The sequence below is a fragment of the Drosophila tropicalis genome, unplaced genomic scaffold, assembly GCF_018151085.1.
Source record: "Drosophila tropicalis isolate 14030-0801.00 unplaced genomic scaffold, ASM1815108v1 contig_158, whole genome shotgun sequence".
In the NCBI taxonomy this organism is placed as follows: Eukaryota; Metazoa; Arthropoda; class Insecta; order Diptera; family Drosophilidae; genus Drosophila; species Drosophila tropicalis.
In genome coordinates, this window is record NW_027172602.1 from 9,332,265 (window position 1) to 9,350,077 (window position 17,813).

The 17,813-nt window shown below is 37.1% G+C and overlaps 1 protein-coding gene across 11 annotated transcripts in view; it reads right to left on the reverse strand.

Annotated features, from left to right (window-relative positions):
• eag (ether a go-go) overlaps window positions 1-17,813 on the reverse strand; it is a 49,738-nt gene that overhangs the window by 16,403 nt on the left and 15,522 nt on the right. For 2 of the 11 annotated variants that reach the window (XM_068298088.1, XM_068298081.1), the window contains exons 4-9: window positions 7,708-7,834; window positions 4,687-4,799; window positions 4,469-4,519; window positions 2,208-2,339; window positions 1,022-1,128; window positions 810-953 (exon numbers count right to left, since the gene is read on the reverse strand). In XM_068298088.1, the coding sequence (XP_068154189.1) occupies window positions 810-953; window positions 1,022-1,128; window positions 2,208-2,339; window positions 4,469-4,519; window positions 4,687-4,799; window positions 7,708-7,834 (674 nt within the window). Of the gene's footprint in view, window positions 1-809; window positions 954-1,021; window positions 1,156-2,207; window positions 2,340-4,468; window positions 4,520-4,686; window positions 4,800-7,707; window positions 7,835-17,813 lie in introns of all 11 variants that reach the window. The other 9 variants (XM_068298143.1, XM_068298101.1, XM_068298094.1 and 6 more) reach the window with 8 other exon arrangements.

Genomic DNA, 17,813 nt, shown 5'->3' on the forward strand with positions numbered 1-17,813 from the left:
TTTGATGATCTGGGCCAAAAATTGTGCTTAAGATTTTAAAGATTTCAATAAAGTTGTTTGGTTTGTTTATCATATACCGGGGTACAAACAAAACAAACAACAATTACTGCAAAATTGCATTAAACAATGGGAAAACTATGCAACTTGATAACTAAATAACAAACTGCCAACTAATGCAAGTTTCATCCGTTGCTTACACCCCCCAAAACCCCTTTCCTAGACCAACCATTTTGTTATACTTTTACCCACCATACACTAAAGTCGTTCTCCATGTGTGTATAAGCGGGTGAGTGTGTCTGTGTGTGTGCCTGAGTTGAGCGCAATTTAAGCGAAAATGTTAACATCTTGTTGACGGAAATAGGCACAATTTGAGTAGAGCAAAGCGACGAGGACGACAAGGATGATGACGACGACGACGACAACAACAACAACAACAAGTAGAAGAAGAAGGCCTAGAACGTGGTATGAAAAGGCATCGCCTGTGGTTTTGCGGCACATATATTTTGGGTCTATGGGTCGGGCCTTAAGTAGGTGGGCGTTAAGTTGGCCCGCATTCATCACACACACACACACACACATTTACATATGTATTCTGTCCTGTATTCCTAGATTTTTGTTCGTTCCACAAAAAAAAAAAAACATATGTTTATGTGGGTGATGAACGATTAAAGCTTCTTTCAAGAAACGTTTAAATGATTTCTGCCAACATGATAACTTTTGTTTTAGGAAATCTGTCAGCAATTAATTAAGATTAAAGTGCCTTCCCAAAATTAACTGATTTAGGGACTCGTAGTGGATTGAAAACTTACCATGATGGCTGTATAAAATGTTAAACACAAGATCACCCAGTCCCAAATTGCTTTAAATGCACAATAATGCAAGAGTATGTGTGGCGGTGTTTTTGGCGCTTCTTGTCTATACTGTGGCATAATATCCGCACTTAAGGACATCATCTACGGCGGAGACAGTGGGAGAGAGAAAGATGTGAAGAGTAACAAAGTGACATATCGATGACACTTACATGCGCCAAATTGGACTGCTTTGTGGGATCCTTCAGTGTTGGCAAATGTGCACTGAATTGACGACTTCGCGTCACAGAACGGGCCAATTTTGCAAATTTCGAGAGACCTAAAACTGGAAGGAATAGATTAACCGCTACGATAAGGACAAATACACACAGACAACATCAAGAATAGAGTACAAGAAGAAGCACCAAAATACAAAAAAAAAAAAAAAAGAAAGAAAAAGAAATAACCGACAGCAAACAAAAGGAGAGCATAAGAATATGGAGAAAGAGATTACAGACATAAAATTGGAATGTTAGAATCATTTATAGTATTTGTTATGTGTATTTATATATATACATAGATATATAATGTATGTATGTATGCAAATGTATGTATATACAAACGAGTAATCAGATTGTTTATTATGTTTAAATGTAGGCGTAGTATGTTATATTATGCGTGTGCGGTTGTTTGTGTAAATGTAGGAGAAATAGACATAGAAAGAGAGATAGATAGAAAGTAAAAGTGTGATCAAATTTGTGCAGTTGTATAAAGAATTATATATAGAGTATTAGGGATTCATGAATTCAAATCTAGATATTCATTAGATTAGGACCCAAAACAACAACAATTTCCAAAAAGCTAATTTTTGACGGAAAACTACAAAGATTTAAGTTTAAGTTGATATCACGACTGAAATTCACATCTTTCTTCATAATGATGCTGATTAGATTGAAAGATATTTAGAATAAGATGCTTAAGCAAAGGAATTTTTAGCCAATAATAACGTATACGCAGTGTGTTTAATTACATAGTTTACTTTATAATTGTTTGGTTTATTTTTGGGTCCAAACCAATGTACTAACATAATTCGTAATTAGAGAAGATAGAAAAGGTAGAGGTAGGGAGTAAAGGAGTTAGATAGATAAATATAGTGTTGGGAAATGACATTTTAGCTCCAGCTGTAAGTGTTGTGTTGTGTTGTATTAGTGTTTCCAATTCATAGTAGATATTTTTCATTCAATTTTGAAGATGCAATACGATATATACATAGGTACATATTATGTTGTATACACATTCATATATACATGGTTATGCATATGTACTTATGTGTATGTACATGTAGTTGTGTACACATTGAGACATTAAGAGAGATTGCAGAATTCAGAAGATTGATTATTTTGAATGATTTGAACTCACCACCTTTCGTATCCTCGCTGTCGATGGGCTGCTTCAAGGCCGTTATATCTCGAAATGTCAACAGAAATAACACAACCAAATCCCTTTCGTTGCGTATGGGCGCCACTTGCAATAGAAGCCATAGCGGGGTTTCTACAAAAAATGGCAAAAAGAAATTCATACAACTCAAACAAGTGACTGAATAGGTGAATCAACAGACTAAAATCGATCATGCCGAAGTTTTGTATAACCTTCTTTTATATTAGTATCATTAAATGAACTATGAAAGCTCAATTTAGATGATCTTACTTGATCTTAAGTTTGGTAAGTTGATTAATGTCATATTTATGAAGTCAAAAAATATTATATTCCACTAGACATCCCATTTTCGCGAGGGTATTAAGAAAAAAGCTAAAATCAGGTCAGAACACCCACACTCACACACACACATAGACGCAAACACAAATAGATATTGCAACGAACTATTATTGATATGGCAAACGTGCTGGTTGCTGATTCAAACAACACAATTGAGGAAAAATTGTTCGTTCATGTGTATGTGGGTGTGTGTGTGTGTCTCTGTGTGTGTGTGTATCTGACTGCCAGATTGCAAAACACACATCCACATCCTGTAATACCTTCAATGTGCGCCAATGCAATCAAAATCAACACTAATTGCATATCAAGATGATTATAATTACTCTCTAATTTAATGCGCAAATATTCCACATTTCCGTTTCCGATTGTTTCATGTAGTTTTTCACCGCCCCTTACCACACCTTCAGCGAACTCGAACAGAAAACACGCTAATTGAGAGCTCAAATGTTGTTGGACCAAGGCCAAAAATAGTAACATCCAAAAATTCGCCAGCTGTTACACAAAACCCACAGACAGAGCGACAGACAAACGAAACGAACAGAAAGAACCAGTCCCACCAAGTTCAGTCCAAATGGCCACCAGAGACACCTGTCAGCATATTCAATTTGCTCAGTATTCGTTTCTCCTCTTCCTCTTCCTTTTCTTTTATTTTTTTCTGCGTTCCTTCTTTGTGTTTTTTTTCCTTTTTTGCTGTCGTTCATCATAACCTTCTTGGCAAACCAATTGATTGCCTATCGGCGATTTCACCAGAAACACACAAACACAACGTCCCATTTTCCTTTCCATTTTTTTGTGTGTGCGAGTTGAGGACAAAGTAATCAAATGAAAACCTAAAATGATGGAAAGGTGATATTTTTCCTCTCATGTTTTTTTTCATCCTTTTTGTTTTTGTTGCGCTTACTTGCAACTTAAATTGGTTTACCAAGAACAGTTTTACTCACTGTATTCATCGAGTTAAAATTTTAGTTGGTTTATTTGTTATTCTAGAAACAGAAATGTAAATGTGCCCTTCTTTTGTTTTTCAAATGGCAAACAGTTTTCATCTCCGTTTTTTTTTTTTCTTTCATTTTTGGCAACATTTCAATGGGTCATTGAATCAACAGATTGATGAATCGATAGCTCTTGATTGAAAAACGTACAAATGTGTTTATAATCGAAAATAGTTTACAACTTTGTTTGCCAAAGGTTTTGGAAATTTAGGAAATTTTTCACATATCATATTGAAATTGCTAGAAAATGTTGTCGAGAATCTTGAAAGTCTCGATAAATTATAGATTTCCAAGCAGCACACACATTGTCGAAAGCAAACAAATTTATAAGGTTAGTCTTGGGATTTTCTTTTTGATTTTCCTTTTGATTTTTTTTTGTTTTTTGTTAGTTATTTATTTCATTTGAATATTTATCACAGATGCGTGTAGGTGTGTGCGCGTGTCTCTGTGTTTGCATAGGATCAAAAAGGAAATGAAAGGATTTAAAATATATTCCAAAGAACTTTCAACTTGATGCTAAAACTTTAGCATCCAACCCAACGAGGGTTGGCAGTAAGGTAAATAATGACATTCTCTACGAAAAACTGACGCTTACTAGTAATTGAATTGCACTCAAGAATGTTTTCCATCGACTGGCCCTCGTGTTTAGAATAATAATACGTATAAGCTGGCTATTGATTTATTATTATTTAATGGCCTTTTTCATTTCCATTTCCATATTGTTTCTATTTATATACATATATCTTGAATTGTTTTTTTACATCTTGCCACATGCAACAGGAAAGAAACACTGTGCCAAAAAAAAAATAATAATAATAAAATTGATGCTATAGCCGGGGGCTACTTTTTTGTTTGGGCGTACCGACAAGGTTTTTTTTTTCGTTTGTTTTTTTGGGGCGGGGTCAATTGTAATACCTTGAGTTTGTGCCTTGCCAAACTGCGATAGGGCGCAGCCACATTGCAAATCTGTAAATTGATACTCGATTGGTGTTAATTCGATTTAGATTGATTGTTTTCGAATCGCTTGATAATTGCTCTAGCATCTGATAAGGGACCTAGCTTACTACTAGTTGCTGGATATTGGGGTAAAACGCATTTTAAAGCTTAAATCAAAATTGAAACTAGATACTCACTATTCTTTTTGTAAAGGAGAATTTCAAATTGATCCTGTTGCTGATTTTCCAGTGTATACTCCAGCCGTCCCACCGTCTCTTTGTCTGTCAGCTCGCCGTACATGAAGCCGCATCTGAAGGGTTTCAATTCAGTTTGGTATATAGACGAAATAATGAACAGAATGAAAGATGAGATTATTAATTTTATGGCCAACACATATACCTAAAGTTTCCACAGAACATGCTGACAAGACGAACAAAACAAAAAAAGAGAAAAATACAAATCAAATATTGCATATACATGAAAGGGAAGAAAACTTAAGTCGCCTAGTGATGGTTTTTTGGTTTTCCATGGTAAGCAGCATCCTTACCTGATCTGCTGGCCTATCTAAGGCTAGGTTTAGTATGTTTGTGTGTGTGTGTCTATATGTAGGTATCAGTGTGTGTGTGTCTTAACTTTAATTTTCAATAATTTCGAAATTGATTTTTTTTTTTTTTTTTCTTACTTTATGAAGTTACTTTTAAACTTTTATGGAAAATGATATGTATGTGAAGGAGAAAGATGAACGAAGAGGGGGGCAAACATACACATGCAAATGAAAGTGAAATTTCCCATGGCCAAACTTTTGACTATCAACTTTTTAGTTCAGGTAGCCCACATTGAAGCTGATAAATCAATTGGGCTACCTCTTTGAAACGAAAATTTTCAACGATGGCCTTTGACTTCGATAATAGACAGAATGGCTGACCACAGTAGCCACATACGATAGAGAATGATGGCATTAGCCTTATGTATCCCAGCTAAGGGGAAAGGGTTAATAAAATTTGACATCAAAGGATGCTAAATAGGCAATGCATTTTATTGAAAAGGTCAAGACACAAAGACTGTCATTTCGTGTGGCTTATAAAATTTTTAGGTAATTTCATTTCAGCGACTTAAAAAGTACTCTGTTTAATTTTCAAATCTCATGAGTAGAAAGAACTACTGCCATAAAATCGGGTTACAGTGCAAACAAGAAATCGTGGCTCCTGTTGAAGGCGCCAAGCAAACTGCCGCTAAAAATGCTGAAACTTTGCGCTAAAACAACAAAGCGAAAAGCAAAAAAAAAAAAAATGAAATTGCGGTAAGGTTTGGTAAAAAGTGATTCCATTTTTCGGTCGACCTTTGTCTCTGTGTGTGTGTGTTTTTTTTGTTTGCCTGGTCCGCGACCCCGACATCAGCAAGAATAGCGACAACAAAGTAGGTCAAAGTGCAACTCACTCACACGACAGTGAGGCGGCCAGGAAGCAAAGAGGGAATGAGAATGTATCCCTTGCTAAGCGCTAGATTGCCATTAAAAACTTCGGTCAGGCACCATCAGCACCAGCGGCCCCACACAGTGGGGAAATGGAGAGATGTTTCGTTTTTTTGCACCTACCGTTCATAGGATAAACGAGTAACTAAGCTAAGTTAGAGCATTGGGCAAATGGGATGCACTTGGGACCCCTTCATATGTGCATCTGATTTCAGTGGCAACTACTCGTTTCAATCACATGAATGGTATGCAGGAGGCAGGGAAGGGTATTAATCGTTCGGCTTGAGGCAATGTTAGTGAGGTTCTTGTGTCCTTTTCTGTTTTTTTCCTTTTTGTTTACTTAGCCACTGTGGCAAATTTTTTGGCCTGCAAATTACAAACAATTCACTAGAGATTCATTGGATACGTGGGCTTTTGGGACGCTTGTTGTTGATTTATGAGGTCAGGAATGAACGGGGAATGGGGAAAAGGACGTCGAACGTGGTGGTATGCCTCGGTCGAGGTCTTCTATGCTTTCATATTTCGTTTTATTTATTTAGTTAACATGCTGTGTAAAGTTAAGCAATATTGATTTAGATAATACGCAATTATCTTCCAATTTCTATTATGGGTTTGCTGATATGTATATACGATTCAACAGTTCAATACGATTGCAAGAACTGTGTGTGTGTAAAAGAACATGGTGCTTGTCAATTGAATGGCTTTGGCTGCTATTGTCTTGGCATGGCAGTCTACATTGATCTAGGTCCTTTTTGTATCTCTGTTTCTGTCTATTTATCATATATAGTAAAGTTATTCAATCGACCTTTGTCTCAATGTTGAGGAAAAAACAATTTTTTTGGCTCTTGTTGTTGTCAAGAAGCATTAAGGAAGAAATTTTACAGCATGTATACGCATTCTATCTCATCTCCTCTCCTCTCCTTGATCTATAAGAGGAGAGGTTCTACAGCAGTTCTCTTTTCTCATGATGGTTGGAATGATGTTGTTTATCTGCTTAACGGCTTATCCATCTCCCAGGGGCAGTTCATTGTTTAATATAGCCAACAAACAACAGCCAACAGTATGCACAAGGCAATTGGTTGGGACCATTAAAAACCCATTGTCGACTTAATGCATTTTTCAACTTTACCGATTGTCAAAAGTTGTTAATGAAAATGGACGGCAGGCATGCAGATGATAAAAAGAAAGGTCCAGCAAGTCAAAAATAAAACAAAACTTAAACAAATTGATGTATGTATGTACATATGTATGTAGGCAGGCAGGTAGGCAGCTGAAAAGTAGGCAACAAATAGTAAGTTATGTGAACTGTTTCAACAACAGCAACATGATTATGCATGTCACGCAGAGATCTGTTCCACCACCACCCACTTGACTTGTCTACATGGATCTGAACTGCTTAGTTTAATATAACATCACAAAATTTACAATATGTTGGCTTGCATGATTATGATTTAGATTCTATGTAGTGGGCTAAAGGGTATTATAATGTATTGAAGATAGAGCAAGATAGGTAGCAGCAACGCGAGAGAAAGAGATATATATAAATATGTATCAGAGTTGCGCCCTTCAGCATTAGCATTACTTTTTCATTAGCATTGAAAAAAAGTAATGCTAATGCTCAAAGGCACAACTCTGATATGTATAGAGAAAGAGAGGGAGAGAGACAGCCACTGGACGAATAAGTGGAGCAACAACAGCAAATAGAAACAGCAATTGAGCGGAGTGAAAATAAATCGGCAATACGTACACATACCTGCACGACTTCTGCATGACCTCGGCTCGATTATAGCCACTGATCTTGCAGAAGGACTCATTGCAGTACACAATGGGAAAGTCAACGATTTGTGCATTTGCCAATAGAAACGAGCTGTCCGCTGCAAAGAAATCGAAAAGAAATATAATTCATTAATCAATTTATACGAAAATATATGAAATTTACAATTAGCATAGCCATATTTATTTTGTATAGAATGGAGAATAAGTAGACTTCTTCTATGTATATGGGTACATATCCCTATATAGATACCTAAATACATACGAAGTTAGTCCTCTTGTTTTTGTTTTTTTAAGTGGCAAGTTGACAAGTTTCAGTCAATTTGATCGCAAGTCAAAATATTTGCGCGTAATTGGAATATTTCAAATGTTGTCATTCATAATAAAAATCGTTTTATTTTGGCCCGACGCAGTGCACCCTTCCATCCATCCATCTATCCATGTATCCATCTACTCATTTACCCTTTACTCTTTATCCATTACACTTTATCCTTCCAGCCAGTCAGCCGTCAGTCAGCCAGTTAGTTGACTAATAGCGGTTGTTGTTGCCATGTTATATAAGCCAATTCGGAGTCAGGCATGTACGGTAAGGTATGGTAAGGTAAGGTAACATGTGTAAACCACTCGCTGGCATCGCATGGACATGGACATGGCATCGACTCACTTAAGCCAGACTATTTGGCTGTTTTGACTCTGACTTGTTGTTTGCCATTTATTTGCCTTTTACCCATTGTGGGCCATTGATTCGTTCCTTTTTTTTTTTGCTCTTTCTGTTTATGTTTGTATTGGTATGTCAAAGGATGTAAAGGATACTAACAATGTTGCTCTATGTAGACAACGGATGATATCACAAAAAAAGGCAAAAGTATTTTTTATGGCCAACGGCTAAAACATTTGTTCATGTTCATTGCCAACATTGGATATATGAGAAAATCTTAGCAAGTTGTTTTTTATGAAACAAATATTGAGTTTAGAAGAGATTTTCGGAATTTCCTAATGATTTATTTGTAATCAGAACTTGAATGGTTCTTTTTTTTTTTTGTTGACAATGATTTAGAGAGGTCTTGGCTTAGAGAGCAAACTAGATGTTTAAATGCCATTGCAAAATATATCTTTGGCTAAGGGATGTGGCACACACAAGGATACCTAGAGCCACACGAAATGAAAACGCAAAGTTGTAATATTTTGACATGCAACACACTGGAAAGTTGACGTTGTTATTATTGTTGTCGCCGTTTTTTTTTTGCTTCTATACTCTTGTTTTGTTTTTTTTTTTTTGTATGTATATTGCCATTATATATAGTTTTAGTAGAAGAACCAACCATCCTTAGTGTATATGCAAATGAGTGGGTGTGTGTGTGTGTATCTGTATCCTCCTGTATGTGTGTGTGCACACTAACCCATATTGACATGCACATTATCTGGGCATGGGCATGCCATTGACTGACATTTATATATGGCAAAGGAATATGGAGTATGAGAGTAAAACATAAACATGGATAGAGTTTAAATCACATTAAAGACACAAAAGACAAAACTTTTATATTCAGTTTTTATATGAAAGTAATTCTCTTATGAATAAAATAAAGGTTATCAACTTAGCATAAATATATGTATGTATTTCTTTTAAATTTCTCAAAATTGAAACTCTCTCCCATCATGCTCTTCTATAGCTGCACCCATGTTGGCTGGGGCAATGAATATGTATAAAAATATGCACATGCACATTCTCCGCTGGGAAAATGGGAAAATGGGAAAATTCATATATGTGTACATACACACATATACATATGTATATGTATATGTATATGCACGCGACAGTAACAAGGACAACAACAGCTTTTGCTACTTTGTAGTGTCAACAGTTACCGTGACTGTTTCAGAGAAAGAGAAAGAGGGACAGAGTGGGGCAGGAGTTGAAATAACGCTAGAGGAAAGGAGGTTGATGCGGTTGATGGGCACTTGGTTGGGGGGCGTGGTCTAGGGCATGCTATCTCGTTACGCTCTGCGTATGAGTGTTACTTTTTTCTGCTTTTTCCATGTCGTTTTAGATGGATATAAGATAAAGTAATCAAGAGCGGCGACATTGGATACATATATGCCACAGCTAAAATCAATGCAATTTTCATTTGTATAATCCATACCAACTAAGAGAATTTGAAAGTCGTGGAAAGGGTACACACGTGAAGTAGAAATAGTGATTAAACAATAAACTTGACTACAGGTCAATGAGAGAAGGTCTTAACCAATCTTCAATCTCTATCTCTATGTCTGACTTTCTCTCTCTCTCTCTCTCTCTCTCGCGCTCTCTCTCAGTCTCTGTCTCTGTCTATTTATTCCCATTGGAGTCTATTTGCCCTATTAAACTAACTGGCGTTCAGTGGCATTTCGCGTTGCAAAGTTTCGCAATTTACCTTGGCCATTTGCTTGCTCACAATGTTCTTGTTGAATTGAAGTGGAGGGGTTTTTTTTTTTTTTTTTTTGCTATAAGCTTATCCGTTAAGGGAATTAGTTTGTTCAGCTGGCAGTTAAATGGATAGATACGGCATTTGAATAGAGAGTGAAAGAGAGAGCCTCTCAATACTAGAGGCGAACGAAATCATTTATCAACCCAGCCTCAACCATTTTCGACAATCAATCATTAAACAAATGAATGAAACTTTTATTGGGCCATCCAAAACTAAATATATGTATTATATCATTTGATATAGTTGTCAGATTTTGAAGGATAGGCTAATAAAAATATATCTCGTTATCTATTAATTATGGCTAATAAACAATGCTGAAAAAGGATTTAAATGAACAAGAAAAAAATAATCACAGAATTATTTAAATGTTGATTTTTTTCTTCTTTTTGTTTTGTTCTGGGTTATTTGCGGCTCTTATACCATATAATTATTTATGAGTCCGACAAATAAATTATGTATTATAAATGTCAACATAAACAATCTTTGCCCCTGCTCCTCTCCCACACCTCACTCTCTTCTCTCTTCTGACGCCAACAGACCTTGTCCGTGCGAACCTCCCTCAAACAAATGAACTGAGCGAAAAAAGGCTGCCCAATGGCCGTAATAAAAGGAAAAGAAAACCAAAAGGCAGCGAAAAAAAAACATCGCAGACAACGTAAAATGAAGCGGGTATAAAAAATGCGACAGGCTAATTAATGAGATTTTGATTTGAACGCCAAAAAAAAATGGAAAAATATAGAAGATAAAGGAAAAGAGAGGTAGAGACAATAGCGAGGGGGACAGTGAGGAGGTGGGGGCTAGAGACTATAATAACAAAAGACATTTTAATTAACGAGTCACAAAGTGAGACAATAATTTAATCATTAATTTTTGAAACTGCAACCCAAAACATTCGAAGTTGTCCCTTTCTCGCTTTCTCAAGTTGCCGTATTTCGTTTAAGGGCGTCTTTTATTTGATTTTATTTCTTTGGCTTTTCATTTTGGGTGACAATTCGATGGGAAATGTCAACGAGAATTGAAAATGGGCGACAACGCTGGCGGTCGTGTTTGTGGATGATTGATGATGTCCATCAGAACGCCTCCTATGCCTCTCTAGCAACTCATGTACCCCTCGGTATTTCTTCAGTTTGACCAATTAGCCGTGAGGCATTTACAGTTGTAAGTTTTAGGCCAAAAAGTTCGGACTCGGACCTTGTCGTTGATTGATTTGGATTTTTGTAAGCTCTTTTGACCGCAAGCTAGGCAGTAGGCTAAGACCAACCAACCGCTCCCCCTCCGAAATAAGAGTCCTTCCTAAGTGGATTTGTGTTTTTATATCCCACACCGGGTTTCTTCCTCTCTCTTTCTCTCTCTCTCTCCCTGTCTATGTACCCCTGACGTTTTGTGTGGACGGGAGGCAGCTTCAAGGCAACGTTCTTGGTAGTTCGGACCCTCGGCAGGATATAACAAAACTAGTCCATTAACTAAATACACCCACACTCACACCCACACACACACACACACACAGGCTCATGCAAATGTGGCTGCAATTTTCAAAAACATTCATTTCCGCATGAGCAAGTCACAGTGGTTGGCAAATGTTTTTTTCTTGTAGTTTTTTTTTAAAGACAAATAAAATTTTGGTTGAAATATTTTGCAAAACTTTGTAATAAGCAAAACACTTTGCTAAATCGTTGGTCCCACTGTGCAGAGGGTTTCGGCCATGGGCCTAGTCGTGGCAAGGCCTCCTCCTCTTGGTCCTCTTGTCCCTTCCTCCGCCTTTTTTTTTATTTTTGCCTCTTAAAGCCATTTTGTGTCATTATTTTTTTGTGGTTTTGCATTTTCCAACTTGTACGTTTGTTGCTTTTGTTTCAAACTTGCCGCAAATACACTTAACCATTTTTCCTTCCACACACACACACAGAGAGTCACACGTTAGTATTGTAGTGAGTTATGACATTAGTGAGAGCCAAGAGACCGACGGCCTTTGCATCTACTCCGCCTTCTGCTCGGTTACTGCGATTAGGCCACAGATTGCCAGCTGGCCATGTCATTTAGTCGCGGTTTTTCTCCATCCATTTTCGTTTCTCTCTCTCTCTCTGGCTTAGACCTTGTCGAGTGCACAAATTTTATTGTCCAAAAAAGGATGAAATAAAAAAAATGAGTAAAGGTGGAATATGAAGGAGAAAGGAATGAAAATTGGGTACGGCTTGTCAGCATTGCGATTTAATTACATTAGCCATAGCGTCAGGTGGAAAATGCACAGCAAGTGTATATGTTCCAAAAGTGGTGTGAGTGTGTGTGGGTGTGTGTTACCATGTTGATTAGGTCTTACCACGTACATATGTACGACTCCTTGGGGCATGCTTAAAAAGAATTGCAGTAAAAGTTTTTCACCTCTTGTTGCTGTTGTTGTCGCGCAAGAGGCATTCATAATAAACTTGCCACTCAATTCCGACCCCCACCCCCTACACCCTCTTTGTATTTACTATCCATGAGTTGGCGTTTTCATTTGTGTATGTGTGTGAGTGTGTGTGCGGAAATTTACATAATTAAGTGTAACCGCGAACCGAACCGACAAAAAAGTAAGTGACTTTTTATAATTAGATATTAAAGAGAGAGGCAAGCAAACACCAATTAATAGAAAGAGCATTAGAAAGGAAAGTAAAACTTAATTATGGTATACGAAAATGTTAATAACAATTGGAAATTTGGTTTTTGCCCCTGAACAAAATGAAATCACTTTGAAATCTCAAGTTCTATGCTTGAAATGAATGTAGACTTTACAATTTTTCTTCAACATCCGATGACTAATTTGTTGACGTGAACTTCAAGGTCGGGCTGCTTAAATAACTTAAGGCCCGATTTTCACATTTATATCTCCATTACCACTTTTGGTTTCGTATATTCGTTGTATTCAAAGAAAATTCCTTCACACACGCACACGAAATATTTATTTTATTATCATTTTTGCTGTCTCAGCGTTTCTATTTTTTTGTTGTTGCCTTTTTTGCTCTTTTTGAAGACTTTTGGCGGCTGGGCGACAGTCGTCGAGGCTGATGACGCTTGGCAACCAGTAAAAAACAAATTGGTCAACCCGCCAGCAAAACCCAAACTCACACACACACACGCACGCATACATATATAAGTGGCAGAGTAGTCGGCGCCACGATTCGCAGCTTTTGCTTTCGCTGATGGCACATTAAAGTTTCTTTCGTTGTCGTTGTCGTCATTTCCTCTTTTCACTATGTGCATATGAATGTATGCGTGTGTGTATGTGTGTGTGTGTGTGTGCTGATAACTAAAAAGCAAAAAAAAAAACTAAACGAAAAAGTTGATTGCGCAAACTTTCTTCAAACAACAACAGTAACTGTAACTGAAAGCTTCAAACTTTTCATTTCTAGATTTTTTTTTTTCGGTGGCTAGTTGCGAAGTGCAAGGCGCGAGTTTTAGTTTCACTTACATGTGGATATATGTATATGTGTGTGTGTGTGTATGTGTGTGTGGGTGGGCGTATATGTATATGTAGTGGTCTATGTGTCTGTGGTTGCTATTTTGCATTCTGTTTTGGGCAAACTCTTGTGTTTGTTGCGTGCTAGCCAGGGTGCCCCAAAAAGTATACTACACTTTAGCCAAATTGCCCCAACAGTGAGCCAAAACGAGGTGATGGTTGGAAGCAACTAAGTGTCTATTTATAAGTGAGTGTGTGTGTGCGTGTCTGTGTGTGTGTGTGTGTATGGGTGTATTTTAAGGTTTTGGCCACCGACAGTGAAATATGGTTGATGGTTAGCACGCAAAACTACAATGAGATCGATTGTAAATACATTAAGCTTAGATTTTGATAAAAAAAAAGACAGACAAAATACATAAAGAAATATCGAGTTAGACCATAAATGTACAATAAAAGTTGAACTAGATCAAAGCAAATCGGTGTGTATATATCTGTAATCGAAAGTGATATTTTATCTATTTTCCACTAATTCACTTGAGTTTCAATTTGACATTTTTACATTATAATGATACGCTAATTCAATCATAGAAAGAAAGAGACACAGAAATGGGCGACCTACATGTGAGAGAAATAAATTATGTATTTGATATATATCGAGGCAGAGCCATAAATATCCAATATGATAATCCATAGTAAAACTACTTTTGACCACAAAATGATAATGCTTTCGCCCAGTTTGGTTTTTACCACATATGTATGTATATAGAATATATACTATATTTGATGGGGGGATCTATCTGGGATTACGGCCATCATTAACCACAGCAGCACACACATACACAGATAAACATATATATCTATATATATGTATATACATTTAACATGACCTTGCTGTGCGTATATATGTATGTTTGCGTTTTGAACCCGGTTGACGGGCAAACACCTGACATTCTCCCCTCCAATTCATCCCCATTATTACCCCACCTTTTCCGTAAACATTGAAACACACACATACACAAATATATATATATATATATATATACACACAGATACACACAACAGAATACAGTAGCAAAGGCAGGAAAAACAACTTAATCCAATTTGACTGACCAGGGGCAAGACATGGTCTTGGACAAGGGGGCATCAGGTACGCCCTCCCACCTCTCCGTCCGTCTCCACCTACCCATATTTCCCCACAAAATCCCACACATACACACACAATTGGTGCTAATGTTTGACAGGACAGGACAGACAACATAATCATGTTGGCCATTGGCCGGGCACATCTTAAATGGCCTTTTTATTAATGCTAAGTGTCGTTTGGCCCTCCTCACTTGCCTTCCATCTAATTACAGCGCAGGGTATTTTGGTCACATGTCGATAATGTTGAGAAATCGTTGCACAGCCTTATTATTTAGAGTGGCAATTATGATTGACGGGAAACCCCTTTAAAGGTCTCGAATTCGAGCTTGAAAATGAAACGCTTATAAATTAAACAAGTTAAGGTTAAGGCGGGGGTAGATAAATGTCACACCTGGTGCTGCTCCGGCGACATTGGCATTGAGAAGGTCTCTGTTTTGATTTTGAAATGAAAGCCAGCGTAACCTTCCACAGGAATGGTGGAAACGAAAAGGGAAAGCCACTGAAGCGAATGGGCGGGCAAAGGTCAAAGCAGCAGGCAAAAGAAAGTATCCCTACCTACATCGACTTGCCATATATAGTACCCATATGGCTACTAATGATGTGAAATCAAGTGAGAGGAAAGCCATTTTTATGGACCCTAATTTTGATTTCGTGACTCTTTAGCCATTGCCGTTTTTTTTTAAGTAGAAAAATGTTAGCGTAAATTTCAGTTCTGCTTGGCTACCCAAACTCGATTTGTGGCACTATTCAACAAATTTCATTTTGCAAATCAAGCAAAAATCTAGTCCAATGGACTACATGGTCCTGTATCGGTTTGAAAGCTAAATGAATTTAAAACTAATGATGGACGAATTGACTAAGTCATCAAGACTCATTTATTAAGGAATCGACTCGAATTATGATATATGTATATATATATATATATATATATACATTTTGGTGAAGAATAAAAAATTATTTGTTCTGTTTTCAAGAGAAATGTATTTCGCTCGGGTCTGTGTATGGTGGATAATAATGGCCAACATGGCGTATGATGAATGCCTCTTTCACCGCGAAAGACATGAAATTGTTGGAGGTGGCCATTTCGGTTCGGTTCAGCTCGGTTCGGTTAGCTTCGCTTCACTACACTTCGCTTCATGCTCTTGACTGCCAGCTTGCCAGCCTGGCTGCCTGGCTGGCTGGCTGCCTGGCTGGCTGGCTGGCTGACTGACTGACTGACTGACTGACGATAGGCTCGGCTCGTTTCGTCCATGTCCAATGTCGTTTCAGTTGAGTCACAAGAAAATAACAAAAAGCAAGAAAGTAGGAAAAACCGAAGGAAAGAAAGACTGAAAGAATAACAGAGTGCGGCGGGAGCATGGATTATTATTATTCGTTGACCTTCTCGTTCGGCTTTTCAAGTGGCTTAAACACCAGCCAACTGCACCGCACCTAACCCCCAGTCAGAGACCCCAACTTAACCGAAAAAGCCAGCAACAACAACATTAGCAAACACGCGCATTTCCGGCCACCAAAAACAACAACTACAACAACATGAAAAAGAAAAGCCAAGGGAAAAATAAACAAAACACAAAGAAAAACGGGTCAAAGACGCAAAAAAAAACAACAACAACAACAAATGTTAAGTGTCGCAAACTAAAAACGCAAGCAAAGCAAAGCAAAGCAAAATAAAATAAAAGGAACGAGAAAGAGAAAGAGGTAGAACAGTAAGAGAGAAAATCGATAAATGTAATGGTAAACTCCTTTCTCCCCTCTCATTCGCGTGTTCGCCTTCTTCCTCGCTCTCGTCTGTCTGTCTCAATCTCTCGCACGATGTGCGCCACTATGGCGCCCTTAGCCAAATGGTAATTTACACAAACCAACTGCAAAAACAAACAAACAATGAAAAATGAAATCAATAAATAGAGCAAAAGGGCAAAAGGGCCTGTAATTGCAATTGTTAACAGTTGCATGCACCACACACATACACACACACACACACACAAAGTCACATATATTATAGACCTCTCTCTGCTCCACCTGTCTCACTCGCCCCATCGTCCAATAATTTGCTGCTGTTGCTGTTGCTTGTTGCATGTCCATTTTAAATATTTATGGTTAATTCGACGCGCATATTCAATGCAACACAATGGAAACACAGTGGACAAGTGGTAAGAAGATAAAGAAAGAAACAGAGGGAGAGAGAGAGAGAGAGTAACCGAAGAGAAGTTGGCGGGAAAAGAAATATGCGATATACATTCTGACGTACTTCTTTCTTTTCTACTTATTAGTTGTTGATCATATTTTGAACAAAGTATCTAAAAATGTCTCTTTTTTAATTGCAAAAACTTTAACAATCATTCACCATTTAAATAATGAATGTAATTTGAATAATTTATATTATATAGTGAGCCCATCTAATAGCTATTAACTTGTGTGTCTCATATAGAGAAATAAAGACATTTGTCTTACGCCAGTGTAAACAAATTATACGGTTACACGAATAAATTGTGACGCATTTGAACGGAATATTTTAAGATTGAACTCAATAAGGACCACTCATAGGTTAACACACAATCAAACGAAATACTTTGGTCATTTATTCAGTTTATCTTAAAGATTTTTCTCAATGACTTTGTTTTTGAAGCTCGTAAAGCAATGGAAAAAGTGCAAATCATTGTCAACTATCTGTTCTAGAAATGTTTACTAATAAGTTAAGTCACTTATATATACAGACATTCATTCAATCAATACATATAATATACTATATAGTCAAATAAAACAAACCATTATCACCACCTACCACAAAGCTAACAAAAAACTAGGTGCATAAAGAGTAAAAAAAGTTGGTTAGTAAGACAAAAGTATAAATTTGGATGAAAAAGATCTTTAATAACAAAATAATGCCATACACATTATTAATAAGGGGTGAAGAAAATGTAAAAAAAAAAAGTCTAAAAATAAACATTTCATAATGTGGCTTAGATTATAGGGTATAAATTCGTCGTAGCACTGCAATGTTAGAAAGTTCTTTGTCATAGTGTCTTGCATATATTTATT